Source organism: Babylonia areolata, chromosome 11, assembly GCF_041734735.1.
Source record: "Babylonia areolata isolate BAREFJ2019XMU chromosome 11, ASM4173473v1, whole genome shotgun sequence".
Taxonomy (NCBI): Eukaryota; Metazoa; Mollusca; class Gastropoda; order Neogastropoda; family Buccinidae; genus Babylonia; species Babylonia areolata.
Genome location: NC_134886.1, coordinates 33,649,823 through 33,675,887, shown reverse-complemented (window position 1 = coordinate 33,675,887; position 26,065 = coordinate 33,649,823). Strand labels below are relative to the sequence as shown.

Sequence of the window (26,065 nt, the reverse complement as noted above, 5' to 3'; positions counted from 1 at the left end):
TATACACTTATGCACACACAGACACACACACGCGCACACATGTGTGCACGTGTACGCACACACACATACACACTAACCTGACTGAAGAGCTTGACCAGCTGCTTGTTGTTGAGGTTGTACACTGTCTTCACCACCCCAGGCAACAACAGCTTCAACAACAGGTACAGATCTCCCTGGTACCCACCTGACAGCGTCAAAACACTTTACAGCTATTACATTGCACTCTCTTACACACTCACACACACACATAAAACATGCACACACACACACACACACACACACACACACACACACACACACAATGTATAGAAGTTAGAACATATTCATGTAAGCCCATTTCCACATATTCATACACATACTCCTACATCCACACACACATACAAAACACACAATGTACAGAACATGATGATGTAAGCCCACTTCCACACACATTCATACACATACTCCTACTTACACACACACACACACACACACACACACAATACAAACCTGCATTAGCTAATTCCACCCTTCTCTTTTAGATTACAAGAAATGGAAAAACAAAAACAAAAAAAAACAAAAACAACCCACAATGAAACAGCATTACCAAGAACTATTCTTAAAAAAACAACAACAAAAAACAAAAAAAACTGGATGCCGGTCTGAGGCCACAGAACCCAGCGCCAGTCAATGCCCCAAGACCCACTTACTGCCGCTGTGGCCTTTGTTGATGTAGTTCTGCACTAGCTGTGTCTTGCCCGTGTAGCTGTTCTCGTCAGCAATGTCTGCACACAGGCGCCGGAACTGGCGGAAAGAGTTGTCCTTTTCTATGTTGGGGTCATCACTGTTCTGCACCCCTGCGCTGCTTGTGCTGGGCTCTGCCATCAATCAACACACCGTGGAGTGGTGGCTTAATGGTAACGCGTCAACCTAGGAAGTGAGAGAATCTGACCATACGGGATCGAATCTAACTCTCACCTGAATTTTCTCTCCCCATCCAATAGACCTTGAGCAACATGCATCAGAGATCTTTTCCCACCCCTCTTTCGGCCAATCAGTGGCAGCCTCTGTGCATGTGTGTATGTGTGTGTGTGCGTCTGTGTCTGTGTGTTTGCGTGCGTGTGTGCGTGCGCGAGTGTGTAAGTGTACACATGTCAGGAGAGCTCTGTGCATGTGCATGTGCATGTGCTGTGTGTGTGTGTGTGTGTGTGTTGAGGATGAGGTAAGTGTGTGTGTGTACCGTGGAAACTGCAATACGTAGCCTAGAAATGAGTGTGTGGAGGAGGGAGGTTTAGGGGGTGCAGGGTAATTTGTGTGTGTGTGTGTGTGTGTGTGTGTGTGTGTGTGTGTCGGGGCTCGTGTACATTTATGTGTATTTTTTGTTTGTGTTTTCATGTCTGTGAAACTGCATGTTTGTTGCATATCTGTTATGCATGTGTGTGTGTATGTGTGAATGTGTGTCTGCATGTTTTACATTTATTTGTTTATTTGCTTATTTACCATAATTATTGTCTTTTATTTTATTTTCATTTATTGTTATTATTTTTATTTTCATTTTCTATATATTATTATCATTATCATTATTTTTTTTCTCAAGGCCTGACTAAGCGCATTGGGTTATGCTACTGGTCAGGCATCTGCTTGGCAGATGTGGTGTAGCGTATATGGATTTGTTCGAACGCAGTGACGCCTCCTCGAGCTACTGATACTGGATGCTAGTCGCTTGGAAGAGATGATTAACCGAGGTCTAAGGTGCAGCATGTACTTGGAGCACATAAATGAAACAATGACAACAAAAGGTCCGTGCCTGGCAAAATTCTGTAGAAAAATCCACTCTGATACAAAACAAATACACTGACAAGCAGAACAACAACAAAAAAACGAAAAAAAAGGTGGTGATGAACTGTGATAACGTGCTCTCTCTCGGCAGAACCACCTGAATGTCACAAAGAGAAATCTGGTGCTTTAATCCTCTTTGTGTCTACACACAGAGGATCACACAAACACACACACATTAAAGATGCCATAATCCATGAAAGCAATCTTTGGGTTATGGAAACATGAACTTACCCAGCATACACAGCCCTGAAAAGTGAATACTAAAGGACACAGCCCTGAAAAGTGAACACTAAAGAACACAGCCCTGAAAAGTGAACACTAAAGAACAAGATTAAAAAGAAAGAAAAAGAGTTGTACCTGTAACATCCTACTCAGAAACATGAAAGTGAATGAATGGGAAAGTGTGAGAGTTGCAATCCACAAAAGAAGAAAAAGCAGTACAGTATTTGACTGCATTGTTTGCAATATGCTCTGCTGTGCTATACCGTTATATGATGCTGAATACATCTTAGTTAACAAGCCAGTCTTTTTTGTGTGTTTGTGTGTGAACATGTGCATGCATGTGTCATGAATATTACATGATGAAAATTTCATTTTCAGAATCTCTTAGTACCGCCCTACTCAGGAGGAGATATGTTTATCAGTTCGTTTCTCAGAAACTATTTCATTTCCCTCTCACCATCCACATCAGGAGCTTTCTTTGGAGATGGGTTCACTTTGGATGGTGAATATGAGAGCTTGGTCTGGGCCGCTGGTTTCTTCTTCTTCGGAGTGGAGTTGCTCTTGGACTGGAAGTCTGCACACACCAGAGAAAGAAAATAATGCCCTGCAGAGTCTGCAGCCTTCATTCTCACCTCCTACCTTCACCACCCCACTGTTGCCTGGTCCCTAGTCCAGTGAGGGACAGAAGGATTTTCTTTAAATTCAAATGACACATGAACAATTTTTATAAATCTATAAATCAGGCAGACAGAAGGAGAGAAAAAGAAATTTTAGATAGAAATATATATGTAAAGACAAGAGCTCTACAAAAGATGACAGAAATGAAGCAAAAAAAGAACATTCTAAATTTTTTCAAAATCTCTCTCTAAAAACTAAATGCTTCATTTTTTCATGTGATACACTGCTGGTTGTGTGTGTGCATGTAAATTTTGTATGTGTGTCTGTCAGTGTGTGCACATACTTGTTTGTGTATGGAATAACTGGTGCATGTGTGTTCATGTATGCAGAACTTTTTTTGCTGTGCAAATGACTCTGTGTTTGCACAGTGCTTAGAGTTTGGTTTCTGACTGAGGATAGGCACTACATAAGTATCTATATCAACCGATCACTCAAGAAAGATAGCAACAATGGAAAAAGATGCAAGGGACAAGGCCTACCATCAATGAGTTGGTTCACCAGATTCTTGTCCTCCTGCTGCAGGTCCCCAAACCCCTCCATGTCATCAGGCTCCTCAATTTTCTTCGTTGTCGCTCGAGCACGCAGGAACGTCTCAAAGATGCAGCTGGGGTGAAACCACTGCTTCATGTCACCTCCATCATCCCCGAAAGGATTGGCAACAACCTTACCAATCCTCAGCCCTCCTTTGTCGATCTTCTGCTTACATTTTTTGCAACTGGACGTTCCCAACTTGGCATAGCCAACAACGTAGCGATTATCTGCCATACTGGAGTAAAACCTTCTGTGCAGGAATGGCAGAGACTGATATACTTTGTTGTTTCTGTTTTCAAAATCAAAATATCTAGGGAATCCTGTTCTAAATATAGTTCTCAAATGAGTTGAATAACCACTGATATCTGTCTTCTCCCTGTGGAGACACAATGGACAAAGAGGCTTAACTTCTGACACACGTTGGAAGCATGTTGTAATGTCAATCCTCAATGCTGCCTGAACTCTAGGACATACTGAACGTGTGCTGAGAAACTTCGACCACAGTTGTATGGACATTCAACACACATTTGGTCCTTTAATGCTTGTTCACCTGACACTTTTTGCAATATTCACTTTTCTGGTAAGGTTGATTCTGAAACATGAATTTCATTAAAGAAATTAAACGATATTTGTAATTTGTACGCATTATAAAGTATCAGCTTTAAACATCACAGAATACTGGTGCAAAATAATAATATTAATATAGTCAGTTTCATGCCCTGCAATCAGGACTTTACATCTGTTAATAAATACACTATTCTCTCAGATTTCTCCTTCTGTAGTGGCATCCATCACAAGAGTAAAGCTTTAAGACTTGATCACTGCTTTATATTTATATTATCTCTGCTGTATGTGAGAGACAAAACAGTATTTACAGCATTCATTCAGGCAAGACATCACTTACCCATGACACACAGATACATGCACTTATACACATAACTAAACAAAAAGTCTCAATCTATCTATATGTATATATATATACATTTGTAAATGTATGCACACACACACACACGTGTGTGTGTGTGTGTGCATATATTTACAAATGTACACACACACACACACACGTGTGTGTGTGTGAACTCCAAGTCAGTGTGTATAAACACTGCGATGTGACATTATTACACACACAACAAAGTCACATGTATGTATACTAGACATGAAACTCATAGTCATATGGTCTTGCCATTGCAAACATATTGTGTTCAGATAACAAGACACTCAAATCTTACGAATTTTAAAGTAGTCGTCAATTGGAATGAAACAAAACCTGTTGCCTTACATGCTGCAATGACAGTGAGTCTGCAGCTCAAGCCTGAGACACTGCCTGCTGCGAGGTTCTTGATAGTGAGCTCATTCCGCATTTTGCGGTATTGCATCAAAGCATGCACACATTCTGGTTCAGTTTACGAAAGTGCGGATGCGGCATTCGCTCTGGTTTATAATTAGTTTTTAGTCACTGGACCTAAATAATGTACGTTAATTTGTTTCGAATCGCTCTGTATACAAAAGCATCAACTTACGTGTGGCCCGGCAACAAAATGAAAACTTGAACGAACAGAAACTTGGAAAATGTTCTGTTGTCCCGCAAACCAAGCGCGTTGTCCACTCCGGAAGATGACATAGGGGACAGTACTCTTATCGCTTCATGTCCAGCGAACTTGAGCGTCTGCTTGAGGAAGTTTTGTCTCAAGTTGTAACTCAAGATTGTGTAATGTCGGGTAGTTGCAAAAGGTTCTATTGCGTGTTATAATGCTCCATACAGTACATGATACTCTCCACTGTCATTTTCTGAAGTGACGTTTTGTTTTCCTCCAAATTTGAAACTTCAGGCATGGTTCAGATGACTTCACGCGCTCAACAATGTTGTGGACAACTGCATGGGCTGTTCTGTTGTTTGTGAGACTTGGTAAGTGAAGTTTATCAGCTTGAATAAACACTGACATCTGACACAGTTCACAAGCTATGAAATACCGAAATATGAGCGTGGGCACGCACGCACGCACGCACACACACACGCACGCACGCACGCATGTGCGTCAGTGGAAATACAGCACACACACACACGCACACACACACACACACACACACACACACACACACACACACACACACACACACACACACACACGCACACACACGCACACACACAAACACACACACACGCACACACACACACACACACACACACACACACACACACACAACTGTGGACCAGATTGCATCACAACCAGCTCCTGAAGACAGTTGCTGAGGAGATTGCCCCAGCCTTCATTCTGTTATTCCACAACACCTACAACACTGGAACACTGCCACACGACTGGAAGAAGGCTTACATCTCATCTGTCTTTAAGAAGGGAGAACGATACAAGGCAGAAAACTATCGACCAATCAACCTCACATGTGTAGCCTGCAAAATGATGGAGAACATTACCACCAGCCACATCATGACGTATTTGGAGAGCAATGGTATCCTCTGCCCAGAACAGCACGGCTTCCGAAGAGGATAATCTTGTGAAACACAGCTGCTCAGACACATTGACGAAACCACAACTGAGCGGGAAAAAGGAAACCAAGTGGATACAATTGTCCTCGACTTCTCCAAGCCCTTTGACAAGGTCAGCCATGCCCTGCTTGTTCATAAATTACAGCGCTATGGAATTAGAGGTCAGCTGAACACCTAGATGAAAAGTTTTCTTGAGGGAAGGCAGCAAAAAGTTGTGGGGGAGAGAGTTCCCTCAGAATACATTCTGGCCAGTCAACTCAGGTGTTCCCCAGGGCTTGGCCCTTGGCCCTTGTCTCTTCCTTCTCTACATCAATGACCTCCCAAAGACCATCAAATCAAAGGCCAGATTATTTGCAGATGACACCATGTGCAACAAAACAGTCAAGAAGGAAGCTGACCAGCACATCAGTATCTATGAAGACCTAGCTTCCCTTTCCATCTGGGAGAAACAGTGGGCCATGCAGTTCCACCTGCAAAAGTGCTCCACCTTGAGTGTCAGTAGAAAGGGGAAAAAGACTCCACCAAACTACAAACTCCATGGCTATCCACCGGAAAATGTCAACACTACAAAATATCTATGTGTGAACATCCCACATCAATTCTATAACCAACAAAGCCAACAAGACCCTAGGCTTTCTTCAGTGCACCTTGAAGATAGGAAACAAGAAGACAAAGGAAACTGCGTACAAAACCCTTGTTCGATCTATCCTTGAGTATCCTGCATCTGTGTGGGATCCCTATACAGCCTGTGACATCCAGGCCATCGAAAAGGTCCAGTGCTTAGCAGCAAGATGGGTCACAAACCAACATCGACAGACATCTTGTGTCAACTCCATCATTAGCTCCCTCAGCTGATACCCTCTACAAGTCAGACAAAAAAAAAAAAAAAATTTTCACCTGGAGATGTTCTACAGGTTCCACCATGGTCTCATCTCCATCAACTCAGTCTACCTACCAACACCATCAGACAGCAGGCTGAGCTCCAGAAAAAACGATACCCGCAACTACGACATCCCTGCCTGCAGGATGCAGTACAGACAGATGTCTTTCTTCCCCCGTACCATCCCGGAATGGAGCACATTGCCCCAGGAAGTTGTCACATCCGAGTCCCTGGACTGCTTCAAGTCCAGACTCACCTCCTACCTGTGACACAACAGAGTAGACTTACCCCCACCCCTCCTACCCTCCAATACTTCTGTTTAGTTCCCCACAACCAGCCAGCAAGTCCACCCACCCCCATCTTTTTTTCCTTCTTTTTTTTTCCCACTGGTAAGTAGTGTCGTAGAAGGCTAGGGCTGTGCCAGTCGGGTGTATTCCCTGGGACCGCTATGGTAGCCAGATTGGCCTAGCTGGAGATACTAACACACCAGTAGACTGCGCCCCATCTCCCCTATCAGTTAATAGCACGTCCCTTGGTAGCCCAGCTGAATTGCGCCCAGCAGCAACCTCCCACAACATGACAATTTTTATCAGCATACTGATGTTGGTCGTCTAGTGGAAGAAGACACACACACACACACACACACACACACACACACACACACACACACACACACACACGCACGCACGCACACACACACACACACACACACACACACACACACACACACACACACACACACACACACACACATTTCTTCAACACAACAAAAGATTAAAAAGAAAAATGTCATGATAATGTGTGCAGGAGATACAGACATCAGTGTGGTTCCCCAGCAGTTCACAGTTGTGTTTAACAGCCATGGACACCCTTCCAACAACCTAACAGTGGTGTGCAGCCCTCCTGATGACGACACAATCCAAGGCATCACATTCATACAGCTTCGCAAATACAAGCTCCGACAACACAGCAGAACACCTGTGGCCACCTTGACACCATTTGCAACTGACAGCTTTCGACTCACCCCAGAGACTGGTCTACTTGACAGAAAATACAATCTTAGTGGAGAGATCAGATCTGAGGAACCTCTCCAGTCTTTTCTACGTGTGGAGTTCTTTGATGGTTCCTGTGCTGACGATGGGAGGTTTGAGTGCAGCATTCATTTCCACCGTGCTGGGGCATTGGAGGCAGAAGTCCTCTATTACTCGGCAAATGTTTCAACAAAAAGTAGGTTGCATGGTTATGTTCTTAAAGAGTAAGAATGTTTGATTTCACTGTCAGAGGGACTGCTTTTGTTAGGCTTTAGCCTTTTGGTGAATAGTTGGTTGGTGGTATAATTGTGCACCAGTTTGGTTGTGATCTTAATGCTGTATATATATTTGAGAAATGGAAATGTTTTCAAAGTGTTAAGAATGACAAAAAGTAAATGAGTGCATGAGAAAAAAAAAACAGTACTGACCCTGGTAACATTTGTACCTTCTGATTTCATGTAACTATCCCCCCAAAAATGTTTGGTGTTTTTGTTTGCTTTGTTGAGTGTATGTATCATACATATTATTTGTGAGTGTGTGTGTGTGTGTGTGTGTGTGTGTGTGTGTGTGTGTGTTTGTGTGTGTGTGTGTGGTCAGCAGTGTTGTGTGCATTATCCATATGATGTTTTGTGTTGATGTTCTTGTTGTTCATATTGTTTATCTTTTCTGGTGGTTGATATCTAATATGCACACACGCCAACCTTAACTATGTGCACCTTAGAGAATTCTTGTGTTCTCACAGTGTTTGAAACTTCAGTGTTTCCTTGTAATTGTATGTCTGCACAAGCCCTTACATCATGATTATTCTTTTCAGTGACATAACCAGAATGTGTCTGAAACTACAGCTGGTGTGTTGACAGCGATGCCGGACAAAGTGCTATTGGTTCCAAGACCATTCCAGGATGTATTTGTCGTCAACTGGACCTTGGAGCTCCATTGCTCTGGACAGGTGGGCTCCCCTCCTGCCTACTTCAGGTGGCAGTATCGACACACCGGAACTGGTGCAGAGGAAGAATCGGTGAGAGCAACACACATTTTTGTTTGTTTGGCTTGGTTAGAGCAGTGTAATAATGTTATGTTTGTTATCGTTAGATGAAGCACGGGGGAAGGTGGCAGAATGGTTAAGACGCTCAGCTGCCAATACAGAGAGTCCGTGAGGGTGTGGGTTCGAATCCCGCTCTCGCCCTTTCTCCTAAGTTTGACTGGAAAATCAAACTGAGCGTCTAGTCTTTCGGATGAGATGATAAACCGAGGTCCCGTGTGCAGCACGCACTTGGCGCACTGAAAAAGAACCCATGGCAACGAGAGTGTTGTCCTCTGGCGAAATTACGTAAAATGAAATCCACTTTCATAGGTACACAAATATGTAAGCATGCACTCAAGGCCTGACTAAGCGCGTTGGGTTATGCTGCTGGTCAGGCATCTGCTCAACAGATGTGGTGTAGCGTGTATGGATTTGTCCGAACGCAGTGACGCCTCCTTGAGAAAGTGAAACTGAAACTGAAACTAGATGAAGTTGAAGATGGTCTTCTTCTTCACTTCCATTTTGTCTTTCTTTTTCTTCTTTTTCTGTTCTATCATTCCAGATCCAGACTTAGATGCTCTCTCTCTCTCTCTCTCTCTCTCTCTCTCTCTCTCTCTCTCTCCTCCCTCCCTCCCTCTCTGTTTCTCTCTCTTCAGCAGATCGATGGTTGATAGGACTGAGTATTTCTCTGAACATTCAAGTTATCTGTGGTTGGCAGGATATTTTGTATGCTTGGGGTTTATGGACAGGGCCTTATGTTTAAAGAGCTAAAGACTGATCATGTTTCTGTACAAAGTCTGCCTAGACTGGTTAATGTCAACAAGATAGATTATGTTTCTGTTTTAAGTCTCCAAAATGTTAATATGGTCGTTTGCTTGACTTTTTTTGAATTTGTCTTTGTTTCCAGTAGATGTGTCGCTGAAAAGGCTGACTGTATTCCCTGTTTGAATGTGTCTTCGGTTGACAGAATTGATTTTGTTCCCTGTCTTAAGTATGTCTCTGGTTGACAGTATTTTTTTGTACCGCTTAACTCTTTCACCACCATAGGCGACTTTTGTTGACTAGACAATGCACTGCCATAGACGAGTTTTGTCGACATCAAGGGGTTATGTTGAAAAGACCATTTTTCACATTGTGACAAAGCTTGACAGCTGCAGCCAGTTTCCCACCAGTGGAACAACGACTAACCTTTGCCCCCTGACTGAGTTTGAAGTGAACAAGTCCATTGTGTTGTGTTGACATGAAAGGAAGCCTGTGACTGAGAGCATCGTTTCTGAAATACTTGGTGCCTGGGCAGTGTTTGTTCACACAGGAATTTGGTGGTGAAAGAGTTAAAGAATACGTCTCCTGTTGACAGGAATACAAAGCTCTGACGTTTGGAGTGATCCATTCAGTAGGACCTTACCCTCAGGGATTCTGCAAGTAAGAGTGTCTTACTTCTTTATGTCTGTCTGTTCATGTACTCACAAAGAGAAAGACTTTTAGTGAGAATGATTGCATTAGTGGTCTTCTGCTTTGTATGACCATTTTTACCCTACCATTTAGATAGCCTTACTCTGTTTTTAGAGGTATGCATGCTGGGTATGTTCATATTTCCATAACCTACTAACACTAAAATACATTACAAGATTCATAACTGTGTATTTTATGTTCTGCATGTATGTACTACGAAAGATCCTCAGCATAAAGGGGCAAGACAGGGCCTCCAACCTCCAGGTCCTAGAGAGGAGCGGCTTGCCCAGCATTGAAAGCCTGCTGATCCAGTGCCAGCTACGCTGGACAGGACACGTTGTCTGCATGACAGACAGCAGGATCCCGAAGATGGCTTTTGTATGGCCAGCTGAAGGAAGGCCACCATGAACTTGAAAGACCCTGCAAGCGCTTCAAGGACACCTTGAAGACAAACCTCAAAGCCTGTGACATAGACATCGCTTCCTGGGAAACCGATGCCCTTGACCGCTCTCGCTGGAGGATGCTGTGCTCTAGTAGCATAAAAACATTTGAAAACAAGAGAACGCTGGCCATTAAGGAGAAGCAAGAGCGAAGGAAGCAGGGCTCAACTTCTGGAGACGTTTTCCCTTGCAACACCTGTGGGAAGTGCTGCGCATCCAGAATCGACCTCTTCTCTCATATGAGGACACACACCGACAAATAAGCCCGCCTGCCTACTCATCCGTCGGACTGACGGGAGACTCCATTATATGTACACACTATAGTAGGTCTGCACACATGTTCACCTGGGAGATTGGAAACTTCTCCACCCTTAACCCATCAGATTCCGCCAAGATTAAGATTGGAACCCTGGATTCCAGATGAAAAGTGATGCATGTCTTTAATGAATGATATGGATACTTATATAGTGCCTATCCTCGATCAGAGACCCAAGTTCTAAGCACTGTACAAACTCAGGTTCATTTGCAAACAGGCTGCCTACCTGAGTTGTACAAACTGATGGCTGCCTTTTGTTTCCTGTGTCATTCAATCAGGTTTCTGGCATGCACACATACACACTCAGACATTCATGTAACATTTTAAGTGTAGGACCGTTTTGTTTATTTTCCCCGCCATGTAAGCAGCCAAACTCCATTTTTGGGTATGCTGGGTATGTTCTTGTTTCCTTAACCCACTGAATGCTGACATGGATTACAGGATCTTTAACATGCGTATTTGATCTTCTGCATGCATGTACACATGAAGGGTTTTCAAGCACAAGCAGGTCTGCACATATGTTGACCTGGGAGATCGGAAAAATCTCTACCCTTTACCCACCAAGATTCGAACCCAGGACCCTCAGATTTAAAGTCCCAATGCTTTAACCACTCAGCTATTGCACCTGTCATTTTGATGGAACTGATAGCTGGATTCTTTATACATTCAGGTCCATTGACTTGAAAAGATATTATTTTCTTTCCTTTTATTCTTGAATAATTTTTTCGATGAAAACTTGGCTGACAAAGTAAAATTTTTGTATGTTTTTAGTTCAGTGTCAAATAACTTTTCAACGATTTTTTCCGTCATGATCTTGACCTACAAAAGTAACGAGTGTTAGTTTTGAAACAATGAAACTTTAAAAGAAGAGAATTTGATACTGCCCAGGTTGAATGACATAATAACATGAATTTCAGAATTTCAAGTTTCTCATCTTTGCTTTTGTTTATTCAATCATTAAATTTTGTTTATTGATGTTTTTGTTTTTTTACACATGTTTATTCAACATTGCAGGCACTTTCGTTCTGCAACTTTGTGGCTGCGAGCAGAGATGGATCTTAATGGTGTGGAAATACGCTGTGTTCCTGTTCATGGCATTGATCGTTATTATCACCTGAGTGCTAGCTACAATATCAGTGTTGAAGGTGAGATTTTTATTTTTTTTAAATTTTTTGCAAAGCTGTCTGAGGGAAGTGTTGGATTGCATAGCATTGCATTGCGTTGTGTTACATGCATTGCAATGACAATCAGACAAATTGACAAGCAAGCACAGAGAGAGAGAGAGAGACGGTGTCGTGATGCCAGTGAATATTTTCTTTTAACCCATAAAGAAAATACAGTTAGAATGAATTAGATTCATACATTTTAAAATGCAAATTCTACGTTCTTTAAATATGTGTGTGACACAGAGCCATCATGTGTACCAGAGTGCCAGAACGGGGGTGTATGTCAGATCGACACCTGTCAGTGCACAGCCAATTTCACTGGAGCTTTCTGTGAGCAAGGTGTGTATCTGGACATTTTGTTATAATACAATGAAAATTCTTCTTCTTCTGCTTTCGTGGGGTGCAACTCGCATGTACACGAGTGGGCTTTTACGTGCATGACTGTTTTTACCCCGCCATGTAGGCAGCCATGCTCCGTTTTCGGGGGTGTGCATGCCGGGTATGTTCTTGTTTCCATAACCCACCGAACGCTGACATGGATTACAGGATCTTTAACGTGCGTATTTGATCTTCTGCTTGCATATACACACGAAGGGGGTTCAGGCACTAGCAGGTCTGCACATATGTTGACCTGGGAGATCGTAAAAATCTCCACCCTTTACCCACCAGGCGCCGTCACCATGATTCGAACCCTGGGACCCTCAGATTGACAGTCCAACGATTTAACCACTCGGCTATTGCGCCCGTCATAATAGAATGAAAATGTAAGCATGATACCAGTGTGTATGTGCATGTGTCTGTTTTTTGTGGGTTTTTTTTCATGTGTTTGTGTGTGTGTGTGCGTGTTTGTGTGATTTTGTGTGTGTGCTTGTGTGTCTGTTTCTGACTTGACTCGACTTACTTTATTGTGTGTATGAGCACACCAATACAGCAGTAGTGTGTACTTATTTGTTTTTGTCTGTCTGTAGCACATTACATGGTTGCCATTTGATAACAACAAATGAGTCCACAGACATTCTAACCCATATCTAAAGAACAATTGGTGAACAATGTAGTGGGTTTTTTTAATTCCAAGTCACTGTAAAACTTTACATTCTACACAGTCTAGACCAACAATTTTCACCATTCACCAACAGTGCTGGCAACTAGCGAAGATTAAAGGGATGAACTTTGAAGGAATATAAGTACTCTAACTCCTTTATAAGAGAAAAATACACATTGAGCATATGCTGATAATTTAGATCCACACACTTTACAAGACAAAACCTCAGTAAAGACAGTATTCAAAGTACTCACATTCTGGTCCATAATTGAAAGGTCTAATGTTTTCATCAGACTGCATGCATTGTCATAGATTTACCAAGGACTGTCATGTAATAGATAATCTAAAACAATGAACCAACTTCTGCTTTCAGCCATACACATCTTGGAATGTGAAGACAAATGTGATGGTACTTCTCTTGGTCCCATACTGGTCTCCACACATTTGCACTCTGCACTGTTTCTGCTGACGGTCGTCTTTCAGTTCTGAGAGGGCCCTCACAGTCGGTTCAAGGGAAGTTGATGTGAATTGAGATTTTTCTTTCCAATGTGCTGTTGTAATTTTCTTTCTGTGAGTGTGAGCAAGGAAAGCGAGAGGGTTGAAGTAAATAGTGTGTGTAAATGTGAGAGAGAGAGGAGAGAGAGAGAGAGAGAGCATGTGTGTGTGTATGTGTATGTGTTCTTGTGCGCATGTGTGTGCATGCGGAGAGGTTGGGATGAAGGGACAGGTGTGTAGAGGGTATTGCATCTCTGATCATGTTATGAAAAAATGTAGAGAAGATAAATGATCCGCTCATGACTTTGCTTATAGGGTAGTTGGGGTTGGTGTTGTGTTTTTACATATAAATGACAGTGTTACTTATTTGGGAGTTGAGGTCTGTTATTTGTACATATATATATATATATATATGTTGGACAAAAACACTGTATTTGGGGGAAAGGAGTAGTTAACCATTGTCACCTGCTCACAGACGACAATATATTATGCTCACAGATACTATTATCTCTATATTCGGACAATAATATTACAGCATAAAGGATTGTTATATATCTGCATATAACAGGCACTGAAGTTATATAATGGAGATTATTTTACCTCCAGAAACCCTGGTATTTCTGAACACTGTAGTTTTCGCCATAAAATGATTTCTCTAAACTGATGGATTGCAGATTCAGAGGGGAATTTTCAAGCTTTTAATGATGTTTTATATTTGGGAACAGGCACAGATACAGTCATCTGCATACATACAACAGAGAAAAATAATAGGTTTTGGTATGGAGGGCCTCATTTACATACATATAACAGGGAAGAACAGTAGGTTTTGGTATAGAAGACCTCATTTACATATTTTTAACCCTCTCCATACGAACGGCGAAAGAGACGCGACGTTTACAGCGTTTCACCCCAATTACCATCATCAAAATATTGCAAGCGGAAGGCTCTTATACTGAAGAGGTGAATGTTGACAAAGAATACCACAATTCTGACGACGGAAGCTAAAGGTTGGGTCATTCATTCAGACACCCACTGGACATCCGAGGGGTCTGTGTAGAGGAGAAGAGAGGACTGGCTGTACTGAGTGAGTTAACAGGGAATAATAATAGGATTTGGTACAGATATTGTCGTTTACATACATACAGCTAGGAAAAAATGATAGGTTTTGGTATGGAGGACATCATTTACATATATAAATAACAGGGAAAAATAACAGGTTTTGGTACTGAGGACCTCATTTACATACATATAACAAGGAAGAATGACAGGTTCTGATGTGGAGGACCATTACACTGGGATCTGCAAAACACAGGAAAATAACAGGTTTGGATGTAGAGAACTGTCATCTTGATATACGAGACTGTGCTATTCACCTCTTTCACAGGATAACCATATGTGTTTTGGTTTACATGATTGTTATATTCTTGTCTCCATACTAGGACAGTGTGTTTTGTAAATATTGATTATTGTATCATTGTCATTTACAGGAGAACAATGTGAAATATTTTTTTATCATTATATTTTTGTTTCCATATACAGGACAATGATGTGTTTAGTAAATATATATTATTATTATATTGTCTGCATTCACGGGAGAATACTGTGAAACATTTTGATACAGACTGCCTACAGAGCAGCAATGTTGTATATTTTTTTAATACAGATGACTGTAATTTTCTATCTCTTCATGTACAGGACACTAATAATACTCTAGGTATGGTGATGGTCTTTCATAACCAAACATGATGTTGTGTACTACATGTAATAATACTTTAGGTATGGTGATGGTCTTTCATAATCAAACATGTTGTGTAAATCATTGCATACGTAGGTGGCTCTGCAGTCCAGAGGTGTGTGTAAAAGACCGTGTGTGCATTCCAGCCAATATTGTTAAACATTTTGATACAGAGAACTGTGGTATTGTCTGTCTACACAGATGCTTGGGACACCATCAGATAACCTGGGTACTGGTACTGGTGCAATCCGTACAATACTAGTTATGGTGGCATGATACAACTGAAGCACTGGCTTAAATTATAATGACATCAGGATGTCTTTCCTTGTTAGGTTTTTTTTGTTTTTTTGATACAAACAAATATTTCAGGCAGATATATTTAGACTTCTGATCCAGTGTTCACCAGTGATCAGAGTTCAAGGCCCATTTCAGCATGGAGTTGTGTCTGTAGTAAGTACATCACTCTGATTTTCCTATCACCACCTAGGTGTGATTGAGTACCTAAATCATCTTCTTCTTCATTCGTGGGCTGCAACTCCCACATTCACTCGTATGTACACGAGTGGGCTTTTACGTGTATAACCGTTTTTACCCCGCCATGTAGGCAGCCATACTCCGTTTTCGGGGGTGTGCATGCTGGGTATATTCTTGTTTCCATAACCCACCGAACGCTGACATGGATTACAGGATCTTTAACGTGCGTATTTGATCTTCTGCTTGCGTATACACACGAAGGGGGTTCAGGCACTAGCAGGTCTGCACATATGTTGACCTGGGAGATCATAAAAATCTCCACCCTTTACCCTCCAGGCGCCGTCACCGAGGTTCGAACCCCAGACCCATAGATTGAAAGTCCAACGTTTTAACCACTAGGCTATAGCGCCCGTCATTGAGTACCTAAATTCAGTTGGGATGGGACAGATGGATAGCACAGAATATCCACCATATTATGTAACATGTTTTGACTTTTTGATAATAATGTTGTCATTTTTTTCTTCATGACTATGTTTGTACATTCTAGGAATCTGTATTAAACTGGATTATTCTTGGCGTTTCCTCGATGCCTCAGAAGGAGATGTTGCTATTTTTGTGGTATATTGACAGAGGGATTATGCGTTAAAGAGTGTCTGTGTGTGTCTGTCTCACTGTGTGTGTGTTTGTTGGGATAAGGGATATGCAAAAACAAAAAAAAAACCTAGCAGTTGGATGAATGATAATTATAACTTCAGTGAAGCGATGGTCAGTGTTTATGTACTTTCCTAGTAGATTCTACGGTGTAATGCTTCACTGTTTTTGTTGGAATCAAATAATGTATTTTGCTATATTGTTTTAACCAAATGTGAAATGTGATTACATGTTTCTTGATAAATATAACCTTCTCTGCAAGGGGGAAAAAAATCAGTTGTGGAATGTTGATATGGGGGAAGGAGAGGACTGGGCCCCGCATTCCTGTGCCAAGCCCCAGACATGAATACAAAGGGATATGAATTCCCTGCCCTGGTGGCTGTAAAGGGCTGTGGGACCGTTGATCTTTTCTCTAAGTTTTAGGCAAACATAGGGTGCCTGCGTTTGCTCTGATGGTTAAACAGAGTTCCTATTCAGAAGGTTGTGAGTTTGAAGGGTACAAAAACATTTGTGCTGCCCATCTTAATGTAATGTTTCATCATTGTGGTGGTGTCAGTGCAGTGTTAGATAGCCCCACTTACCCCTACTTTCCTGGGATGGTTAACCCCAAATCACCTGAGGTGGATGTTGAAACTGCTCAATGTAACTAACCATAAAAAATATAAAAAAAAAATCTTGTATCTAACAATAAGGTTGCACATGACTGAATGCTGATCATCTGCTTGCACAAGCCAGTTGGATGTGAACATTAAATTTATATGAATCAGAGGTTGAAGGACATGTTGACATATAATTACTTATTGCTGTTTTGCTTATTGACATGAATCTCAAATGCAAGTAGGTGGGTAGTGCAAGACTGATGGCTGCAACCATTTGTAATATAAAACATGTTTCATATGTGTCCACATGTAATGTGAGAATGTGTGTGTGGTGTGGAGTATGCAATGTACACATTGACTTAAACTTTGTGTGCCTTCATTACTATGTTGTATTACTGCATTGTTATCATTATTATTAATTATATTATTATGATCATATTGCTTGAAATTGTTCTTGTTGCTACCATTCAATTTCATGCATTATTTTCATTATAGAATATGAAGGCCAGAACATGGTTGTGAAAAAGTGTGAATATCTATTTACATGTTTAATAGATTTCAGTACTTAACATCTGTTTAGTCTGTTTTTAGGTTTAATAGGGCAGCTAGCAAAATAATGTATGCAGGTGTACTATTTCACTGGACAGAGAATTATTTAAAGCAGTGTTTTGTGAGTGTATTGAAGATGCGATGCATTGCCACAGTGAATTTTTCTCTTTGACTTATAATATCTGGAGAAACTTGATAAAATCATACTTATAACACACTTAATTATTTCATTTATGACATGGAATGATTAATAAATCATATATCATTTGAATATTTCATGTGGTGTGTGTGTGTGTGTGTCTTTTTGACAGTTAAACGCACACATTTTATAGAGTTCTTCTGGTCTTGGAAATACAAACAGGGTAAGAACATTTAGCTTCATTCTTCATTCTGCATACTTATATATTCTAAACAGATAACTTAACAAAGTTGCTGGATTACAGTTGAACGATATGTTCATTATGTGCACTGCACATCTATTATAGCCCCTGGATAGTTACTACTGATGAATTCATGATTCTCTTTCTCTCTCCCTCTCTCTCCATTCCTCTCTCTCATCAACAGCAAATCACAACCCATTCTTGTGTTCTGGTGTATTTAATGTCAACTGAAAACAGCCTGGATCACAGTGGTACAGATGCACCATTTTTCTTTCACCACCAGCTGCTAGCAGCACACGATGCACCAAACATTTCATGCAAACCAGATATCATGATGCATCAGTTGCGTTTTTGGCACAACAATGAACACATTGTCTGAATTCTTTCACTGTGCATCATTCTCAGTTTCACACTGTGTCATTCTCTCTCATTCACTGTGTCTCACTGTGCGTCATTCTCAGTTTCACACTGTGTGTCATTCTCTCTCATTCACTGTGTCTCACTGTGCGTCATTCTCAGTTTCACACTGTGTGTCATTCTCTCTCTCTCTCATTCACTGTGTCTCACTGTGCATCATTCTCAGTTTCACACTGTGTGTCATTCTCTCTCCATTCTCTCTCTCTCTCATTCACTGTGTCTCACTGTGCATCATTCTCAGTTTCACACTGTGCGTCATTCTCTCTCTCTCTCATTCACTGTGTCTCACTGTGCGTCATTCTCAGTTTCACACTGTGTCATTCTCTCTCTCTCTCATTCACTGTCTCTCACTGTGCATCATTCTCAGTTTCACACTGTGTCATTCTCTCTCTCTCATTCACTGTCTCTCACTGTGCGTCATTCTCAGTTTCACACTGTGTGTCATTCTCTCTCATTCACTGTCTCTCACTGTGCGTCATTCTCAGTTTCAAACTGTGCGTCATTCTCAGTTTCACACTGTGTGTCATTCTCTCTCTCTCTCTCATTCACTGTGTCTCACTGTGCATCATTCTCAGTTTCACACTGTGTGTCATTCTCAGTTTCACACTGTGTCATTCTCTCTCTCTCTCTCATTCACTGTGTCTCACTGTGCATCATTCTCAGTTTCACACTGTGTGTCATTCTCTCTCTCTCTCTCTCATTCACTGTGTCTCACTGTGCGTCATTCTCAGTTTCACACTGTGTGTCATTCTCTCTCTCTCTCATTCACTGTGTCTCACTGTGCGTCATTCTCAGTTTCACACTGTGTGTCATTCTCTCTCTCTCTCATTCACTGTGTCTCACTGTGCGTTATTCTCTCATTCTCTCTGGTCAGTCTCTCCCTCATTGTCGGTCATTTTCACTCTTTGTCTGTCACACAGCATGTCAAGAGCTTGTGTCTGTCTCGTACAGACTGTCCAGATGACGCAGGAGCTGAGTCACATTCGTGGCGTATTCATTGTGCTCTCCCACATTCTTGAACACCTTGCCACACAAAGAAAATGAATCTTATTAATCATTTGTCACTGTCAAGAGAAAATGAATGTTATTCATTACTTACCATTATCAAAAGAACATGTTATTCATTACTTATCAAAATCAAAAGAAGAATATTATTCATTTCTTTTCATTATCAAAAGAAAATGATTATTATTCATTATTTATCATCGTCAAAAGAAAATGAATCGAATTAATCATTTGTCATTGTAAAAATAAACAGAGTATTATTCATAAACTATAACTTAACAGGACGCACACATACAGATAGGTTAATGCACACATACACCCCATACATGCAAGCCTGCATGCACACATACATACACAGAAGTCAGCTGGTGACATCACCAATCTCTTGCACTGTCTATTCCTGTCATTCTTGCCACCTGTCAACTCTGTCTTTTCAACCCCCTTATCCCCTTCACTGCTGAAATATATGGCTATGGTCTACACTGAGAAAAGTTCCAGAAAATGGAATAGTCATACCTGTTATCTTAGCTCAGGCAAATCTCTACACTGTAGTATAAAAAGTTTCTGTTTCAGTTTCTCATGGAGGTGTCACTGTGTTCAGACATCACATCAGTGCAATGGACTTGAGACCCAGACATGTGAACCCTGGTAGGATCTGGACAGTGAACAGCACACATTTATCCAGTCTCCCGGGACAACTTGTGTGCAGCTCTGCCAGTGCCGTCCCCTGTCAATTTGTATATGTGGGCACACTGAAGCTTCTTTTCTCTCTTCTGCATTTGTGGACTGCAACCTGTTTCTGAATGCCCGCTTTTATGTGTCTGGATTTCTTTCAGCCCAACAAATCACTCAACTGCCTCTCTGTTATGATAGTGTTCATTGTAAGTGTTTATACTCCTGTCAGTCCAGTCTTATGTTCTGTCAGTAAATTTGTGGGCAACTTTATCAAACATTTCTAGAGTCAGCAGCAGAAACAAAATTGTGTTTGAAATAAACAAATAAATAAAGAAGTGAACACTTGCACTTACGGTGACAGGTTTGCAGTGAGAAGAAGGTGGGGAGGGCAGGGTCGGAGTGTAAAGGTTGCACAGTGCCAGCCACACCACATCTCCATTGCACGCCACCATCTGCTTTACACTCTCCACACAGGCCTGCACACAGCACGGGACCATTGACACATAACATAGGACCTGCACAGAAATACAATAAACTACAGCAGTGACACAGAACATAGGACCTGTACAGCAATACAATAAACTCAGCACAGTGGACACAGAAAATAGGACCTGCACAGCAATACAATAAACTACAGACAGTGGACACAGAACATAGGACCTGTACAGCAATACAATAAACTACAGCACAGTGACACAGAACATAGGACCTGTACAGCAATACAATAAACTACAGCACAGTGGACACAGAACATAGGACCTGTACAGCAATACAATAAACTACAGCACAACGGACACAGAACATAGGACCTGTATGGCAATACAATAAACTACAGCACAGTGACACAGAACATAGGACCTGTACAGCAATACAATAAACTACAGCACAACGGACACAGAACATAGGACCTGTATGGCAATACAATAAACTACAGCACAGTGACACAGAACATAGGACCTGTACAGCAATACAATAAACTACAGCACGGTGGACACAGAACATAGGACCTGTACAGCAATACAATAAACTACAGCACAGTGACACAGAACATAGGACCTGTACAGCAATACAATAAACTATATTTGTACAGCAATACAATAAACTACAGCACAGTGGACACAGAAAATAGGATCAGTACAGCAATACAAAACAATAAACTGTGTCTGCTGGTGTTCACACTCATGAAGTCTGGTACACCAATCTTTGTTGCAGACCTTACATCAGAAAGTTATGTTGCAGTTGGGCCAGCAGCAAAATATTCCTTCCTTTAAAGCTTTTTATCTACCCACGACCTCTGTCATCTTCATGTCACTGGTCAGACCCAAATCACTGCACACCTTGGCTAATCTATTCTTCAAACAATGAAGATCTTGGGAGTGGGAGGAGGAATGTCACCAACAGAAAACAGCTCTCTGTTTTTTAACAGCTTTTCTCTGACCAGCAGTCTTCTTCTTCTCCTTCTTCTTCCTTCGTGGGCTGCAACTCCCACGTTCACTCGTATGCACACGAGTGGGCTTTTACGTGTATGACCGTTTTTACCCCGCCATATAGGCAGCCATACTCCGCTTTCGGGGGTGTGCATGCTGGGAATGTTCTTGTTTCCATAACCCACCGAGCGCTGACATGGATTACAGGATCTTTAACGTGCGTATTTGATCTTCTGCTTGCATATACACACGAAGGGGGTTCAGGCACTAGCAGGTCTGCACATATGTTGACCTGGGAGATCGTAAAAATCTCCACCCTTTACCCACCAGGCGCCGTCACCGTGATTCGAACCCTGGGACCCTCAGATTGAAAGTCCAACGCTTTAACCACTCGGATATTGCACCTGTCTCTGACCAGCAGTGGTGGTGGTGTATGGCTGGCCATCAACTTGGAGGAAGAGGAAAAAGGAGGAGGATACGGCTGACTTTGGTTCTGATACATAGACGAGCCAGGTTGAAGAACTTGCCAGGTGACTGATGTACATGTGACGGTGTGCAGCAGGTATGGAGCAGGTGGTGTGAGATGACGAACAATGCAGGGGGTCAAGATGCACCTCTGCTTCACTCTGCCAACTATCACTCTCTCTGTTGCAAGCCTGAGCAGGTTATATACAGCACTACATGATATATAGTTAAAAAAAAAAAAAAAAAAAAGAAGAAGAATGTATCATGTGACCAAACAGGACTCCACCCCCTCGAACAATGAAACCTTCACAACAACGAGACCTCAGCACTGAACAATTTGACCTTAAGGGTGTCACATGATATGTTGTTAAACTCAGCTCTTACCATGTGAGCAACACACAGAAAAGCCATCACCCCACAACTTCCCTCCCACTCTCGCATCTATTTACCCCTCTCTCTCCACAGTACACCTCCCTATAGACTAACACCCTCCCATGTAACACTCCCCCACCAACCTTCACACACAATAGACATATACCCCTGTCAACATTCATCCACACTTACAAACCCCTCCCCCACTCTTTTCCTCACCACCAACACCCTTCCCACCAAAGCCTTCCAGTGCTGTTACCTGTTGTAGGGTAGCAGGCTGACGCTCACTCAGGTAAAGGAGACAACACTGGAGAACAGCTTCCAACGCTAGGCCGTCCAGACCCATCTGAAACCCACAGACATCACATGTCATCAGAGTTTAGAACATCACACCACAATATTATCTGAGTTCAGAGCAACACATCCACAGGATCAGATCAGACACAAGCTCGTTTAGAACATACCAGTGAACCTCATTTGGGTAATTCCAATCCAGCGTAATTCCAGTTTCCAGTTTAGGGCTGACATCATGCCAGTTTAGGGTCTTACCACCAACTTAGGATCATACCAGTTTAGGACAACATGCCGGTTGATGATTTCATCAGTTAGGACAGTTATCATATCAATGTGTGACATTCAGCATCCCAGTTTAGCATGTATATGACTGCAAGGACTGCCAATACGCCAGTCTAAGATCTTTCTGATTTAGGAATCATACATGCACACGAATTATATCACTTTGGAATTATTCCAGCTTAAGGCATATCACTGACAGAACCATGCGACTATATGAAAAGATAAGGTTTTGAATAATACCACTTTAGATAATTAACAGTTCGTGAATGTAACAGTTCAAGAACATCACAGTTTAGGAATCAAAGTATGAGCCTCCCAATCCAGGTTGTCTGGCTAGGAAACCTTGAGGCTGACCCATCAAGGAAATAATGCTGAGCTGGCTGCTCAGTACAGCTGGCCATGGGCTTAAGGGGTGATGGGCCAGGGGCAGACCAAGACCTGAACAACGTAATGTTGAGGGCATTATCCAACAGGTCATGAAACAGGACTCAAAGGGGCCAGTTCACTCCAGCCCATGCTGACCCCTGTGTCAGGGATATGTGAGATCATGTCTAAGCGGACTCAGGGCGGTTCATGTAAGTGGGAGAATCACACCACCGCTTCCTTTAATGTAAAGGTGCTGTTATCCCCCAGTGACTTAACTCTTTCCATACGAACGGCGAAAGAGACGACGTTAACAGCGTTTCATCCCAATTACCATCATCAAAATATTGCAAGTGGAAGGCTCTTATACTGAAGACGTGAATGTTGACAAAGATAACTACAATTCTGACGACAGAAGCTAAAGGTTGGGTCATCCAGACACCCACTGGACATCTGAGGGGTCTGTGTAGAGGAGAAGAGAGGACTGGCCGTACTGAGTGAGTTAAAGAGGCAGTGGATCAAAAGCAGCACATGTCCCCTGTTGGGTGCAAAAGAGAAGAAGGCACAACTTTCTCCCCCAACCTCCCCAACCCCACACACCACCCTCACTTTGTTATCGTGTTGTGCTGCACACACAGTTACATCTCACCTGCAGGGCCATGGGTCCCAGTGTGGTCAGCAGTGTCAGCTGCAGCTTGTAGTTCACAGTGTACTGGTAGCTTCCCCTACGCCCCGCACTGCAACACACACACACACACACAGTCTTCAGTGGAGAAACAATCACAACATGAGGCAAAGCCTTCTTGGCTCATGTGAGACTCCTGCGGTGCAATAATAAAACCAACAATGCCAAGAATGTGTGACTCCTGCGGTACAACAATAAAACCAACAATGCCAAGAATGTGTGATTCCTGCGGTACAACAATAAAACCAACAATGCCAAGAATGTGTGACTCCTGCGGTACAACAATAAAACCAACAATGCCAAGAATGGAGGGAGGGTGGGGGAGAGATGGGGGTGGGTGGTTACCAGTAAATGCATAACAATCCAAAAGTATTCTTGTTTACTGTTAGGAACACGTGTCTGTCAAACCGAAAGCTGTGTGCACTAGAAATGGAGCAATTTTATTTTAAATTTGCCACATCCATTGGCATTTCATCATTTTACAATCACTAGCAAATACTCAAACTTTTCCTATCTTCATCACAATGTTTCAGTTTCAATAAATTATTTTTTTTATAAAATCATCAAACACATTTTTGGACATATTAAGTTAATATACATGATAATCATTCTGGAAAATCATTTTTTGGGGGACAGGTTGTCCCACTCTTAACAGTGCAGACTGTAGTACTGATCAATACCTGCCTCTCTGATCAAAGACGCCATTAAAAAAAAAAAGGCTGTCAGAATCCATGAAAACGCACATTCATCTTCAAAGATTATGAATATTTCATTTCAAATAACAGTGGAAGTTCGTGAAGTTAGCCTCGTTTCAAAAACCAAGAACAGTTTTCAAACGTAGTTACAGTAGTACAGTAGTGCATGTCCATTTTAACAAATTCTGTACAGCAAGACAAGACGATTTGTTGATTTAGATTGTCATTCGTAGACATAAAACTGTGAGTAATGAGGCCTATGCATAAATTATTTCAGAATAAAATCAAGCAGCTTCCTTCACTTCTTTTGAAAAGTATGTTATCGTAAAATATCACTGGATACACGTACCTCTATGAATATTCATCAAAGGAAGATGCTTCACTACTTTTACAAATAAAAAATCAACAACAAAAACACTTGGGCAAATGTAGACAGTGTAAGACCTTCACACTGAGAGTAAAACACAATGGCCTCAAGTCTTATTGTAAAATCTGATGAGAGTGAGATCCATCTACAATGATTTCCAATAGTTCATTCAGACTGATGTCCAAACACCTGAGGTGAACAACTGTCTCACCTGGTGCGTGCCTGGCTGTGCAGAAACTGTCTGAGGGAGGGCAGCACATCTTTCTCCACACGCTGTCGAATGAAGTCCCCACAGCACTCACACAGTCGCTGCAGTGTCTTCACTGCCTGCACAGTTTCAGTTTGCATCTCTGCATTTGGGCAAATCCATACATGCTACGCCAAATCTAACCCAACATGCTAGTCTGGGCTTGACTGCATGCATATACATTTGTATATCCCTCAGAGTGGAGTTGCCATGGGTTCTTTTTCAGTGTGCCAAGTGCGTGCTGCACACAGGACCTGGTTTATCATCTCATTCAAATGATTAAATGCTCAGTTATATCTTCCAGTTGAACTTGGGAGGAAAGGGTGAGACCTGGATTGAAACCAAGGCCCTCACAGACGCTGTATTGGCAGGTAAGTGTCTTACCATTCTGCCACCTTCCTCCTTGCCTGCACAACAATCAGCACCAAAAAACCCCCAAAACTCACATGTTGCGCTGTATGTTCAAACAAATATATAGTTTGACACTGAAAATTTATTTGTAAAAATAAAATAAATGGAAAACTGAATGTTTTTCACCTATGCAGGCTCTCAAGGCCTGATCTGAGAGCCTGATTGTGCATTAAAAAGAATTACAATGAATACCAGATCACCACACTAAGTATCAATACAATTAATAATTCTGTTGAGCAACAGTTCACTACGGGCAGCTGGCACTGGAACTGAGGCAGACATGTTTGGGTATGGTGTATGGAGGATTGGAAGTATTGTTAATAATGACAACCATATCACTTTTGTTACCATAAAGTGCACAATACTAAAAGCAA

At 41.8% G+C, this 26,065-nt stretch overlaps 3 protein-coding genes across 5 annotated transcripts in view; 1 reads left to right on the top strand and 2 right to left on the bottom strand.

The window, feature by feature from the left end:
* LOC143287674 (DNA ligase 3-like) overlaps window positions 1-4,878 on the bottom strand; it is a 41,422-nt gene extending 36,544 nt beyond the window's left edge. For 2 of the 3 annotated variants that reach the window (XR_013055986.1, XM_076595854.1), the window contains exons 1-5: window positions 4,770-4,878; window positions 3,198-3,841; window positions 2,498-2,614; window positions 690-857; window positions 78-184 (exon numbers count right to left, since the gene is read on the bottom strand). Coding sequence is in view for 2 of the 3 variants with exons in the window: in XM_076595854.1 (XP_076451969.1) it covers window positions 78-184; window positions 690-857; window positions 2,498-2,614; window positions 3,198-3,765 (960 nt within the window). In the remaining variant the exon portion in view is untranslated. Of the gene's footprint in view, window positions 1-77; window positions 185-689; window positions 858-2,497; window positions 2,615-3,197; window positions 3,842-4,528; window positions 4,658-4,769 lie in introns of those variants that run through there. The other variant, XM_076595855.1, reaches the window with a different exon arrangement.
* Window positions 4,879-4,912: 34 nt separating this feature from the next.
* On the top strand, window positions 4,913-17,412 carry LOC143287675 (uncharacterized). The gene is made up of 7 exons (XM_076595856.1): window positions 4,913-5,155; window positions 7,440-7,859; window positions 8,524-8,681; window positions 10,045-10,109; window positions 11,910-12,040; window positions 12,305-12,400; window positions 13,477-17,412. Exons 1-7 carry the CDS (start codon window positions 5,110-5,112, stop codon window positions 13,590-13,592), a joined length of 1,032 nt encoding a protein of 343 aa, XP_076451971.1. The 5' UTR covers window positions 4,913-5,109; the 3' UTR covers window positions 13,593-17,412.
* A 1,875-nt stretch (window positions 17,413-19,287) lies between these two features.
* LOC143287673 (TELO2-interacting protein 1 homolog) overlaps window positions 19,288-26,065 on the bottom strand; it is a 56,822-nt gene continuing 50,044 nt past the window's right edge. Inside the window, exons 21-25 of the mRNA XM_076595853.1 lie at window positions 25,245-25,360; window positions 23,936-24,023; window positions 22,607-22,693; window positions 20,437-20,559; window positions 19,288-19,426 (exon numbers count right to left, since the gene is read on the bottom strand). Coding sequence (XP_076451968.1) covers window positions 19,328-19,426; window positions 20,437-20,559; window positions 22,607-22,693; window positions 23,936-24,023; window positions 25,245-25,360 — 513 coding nt within the window. The 3' untranslated portion in view covers window positions 19,288-19,327. The remainder of the gene's footprint in view (window positions 19,427-20,436; window positions 20,560-22,606; window positions 22,694-23,935; window positions 24,024-25,244; window positions 25,361-26,065) is intronic.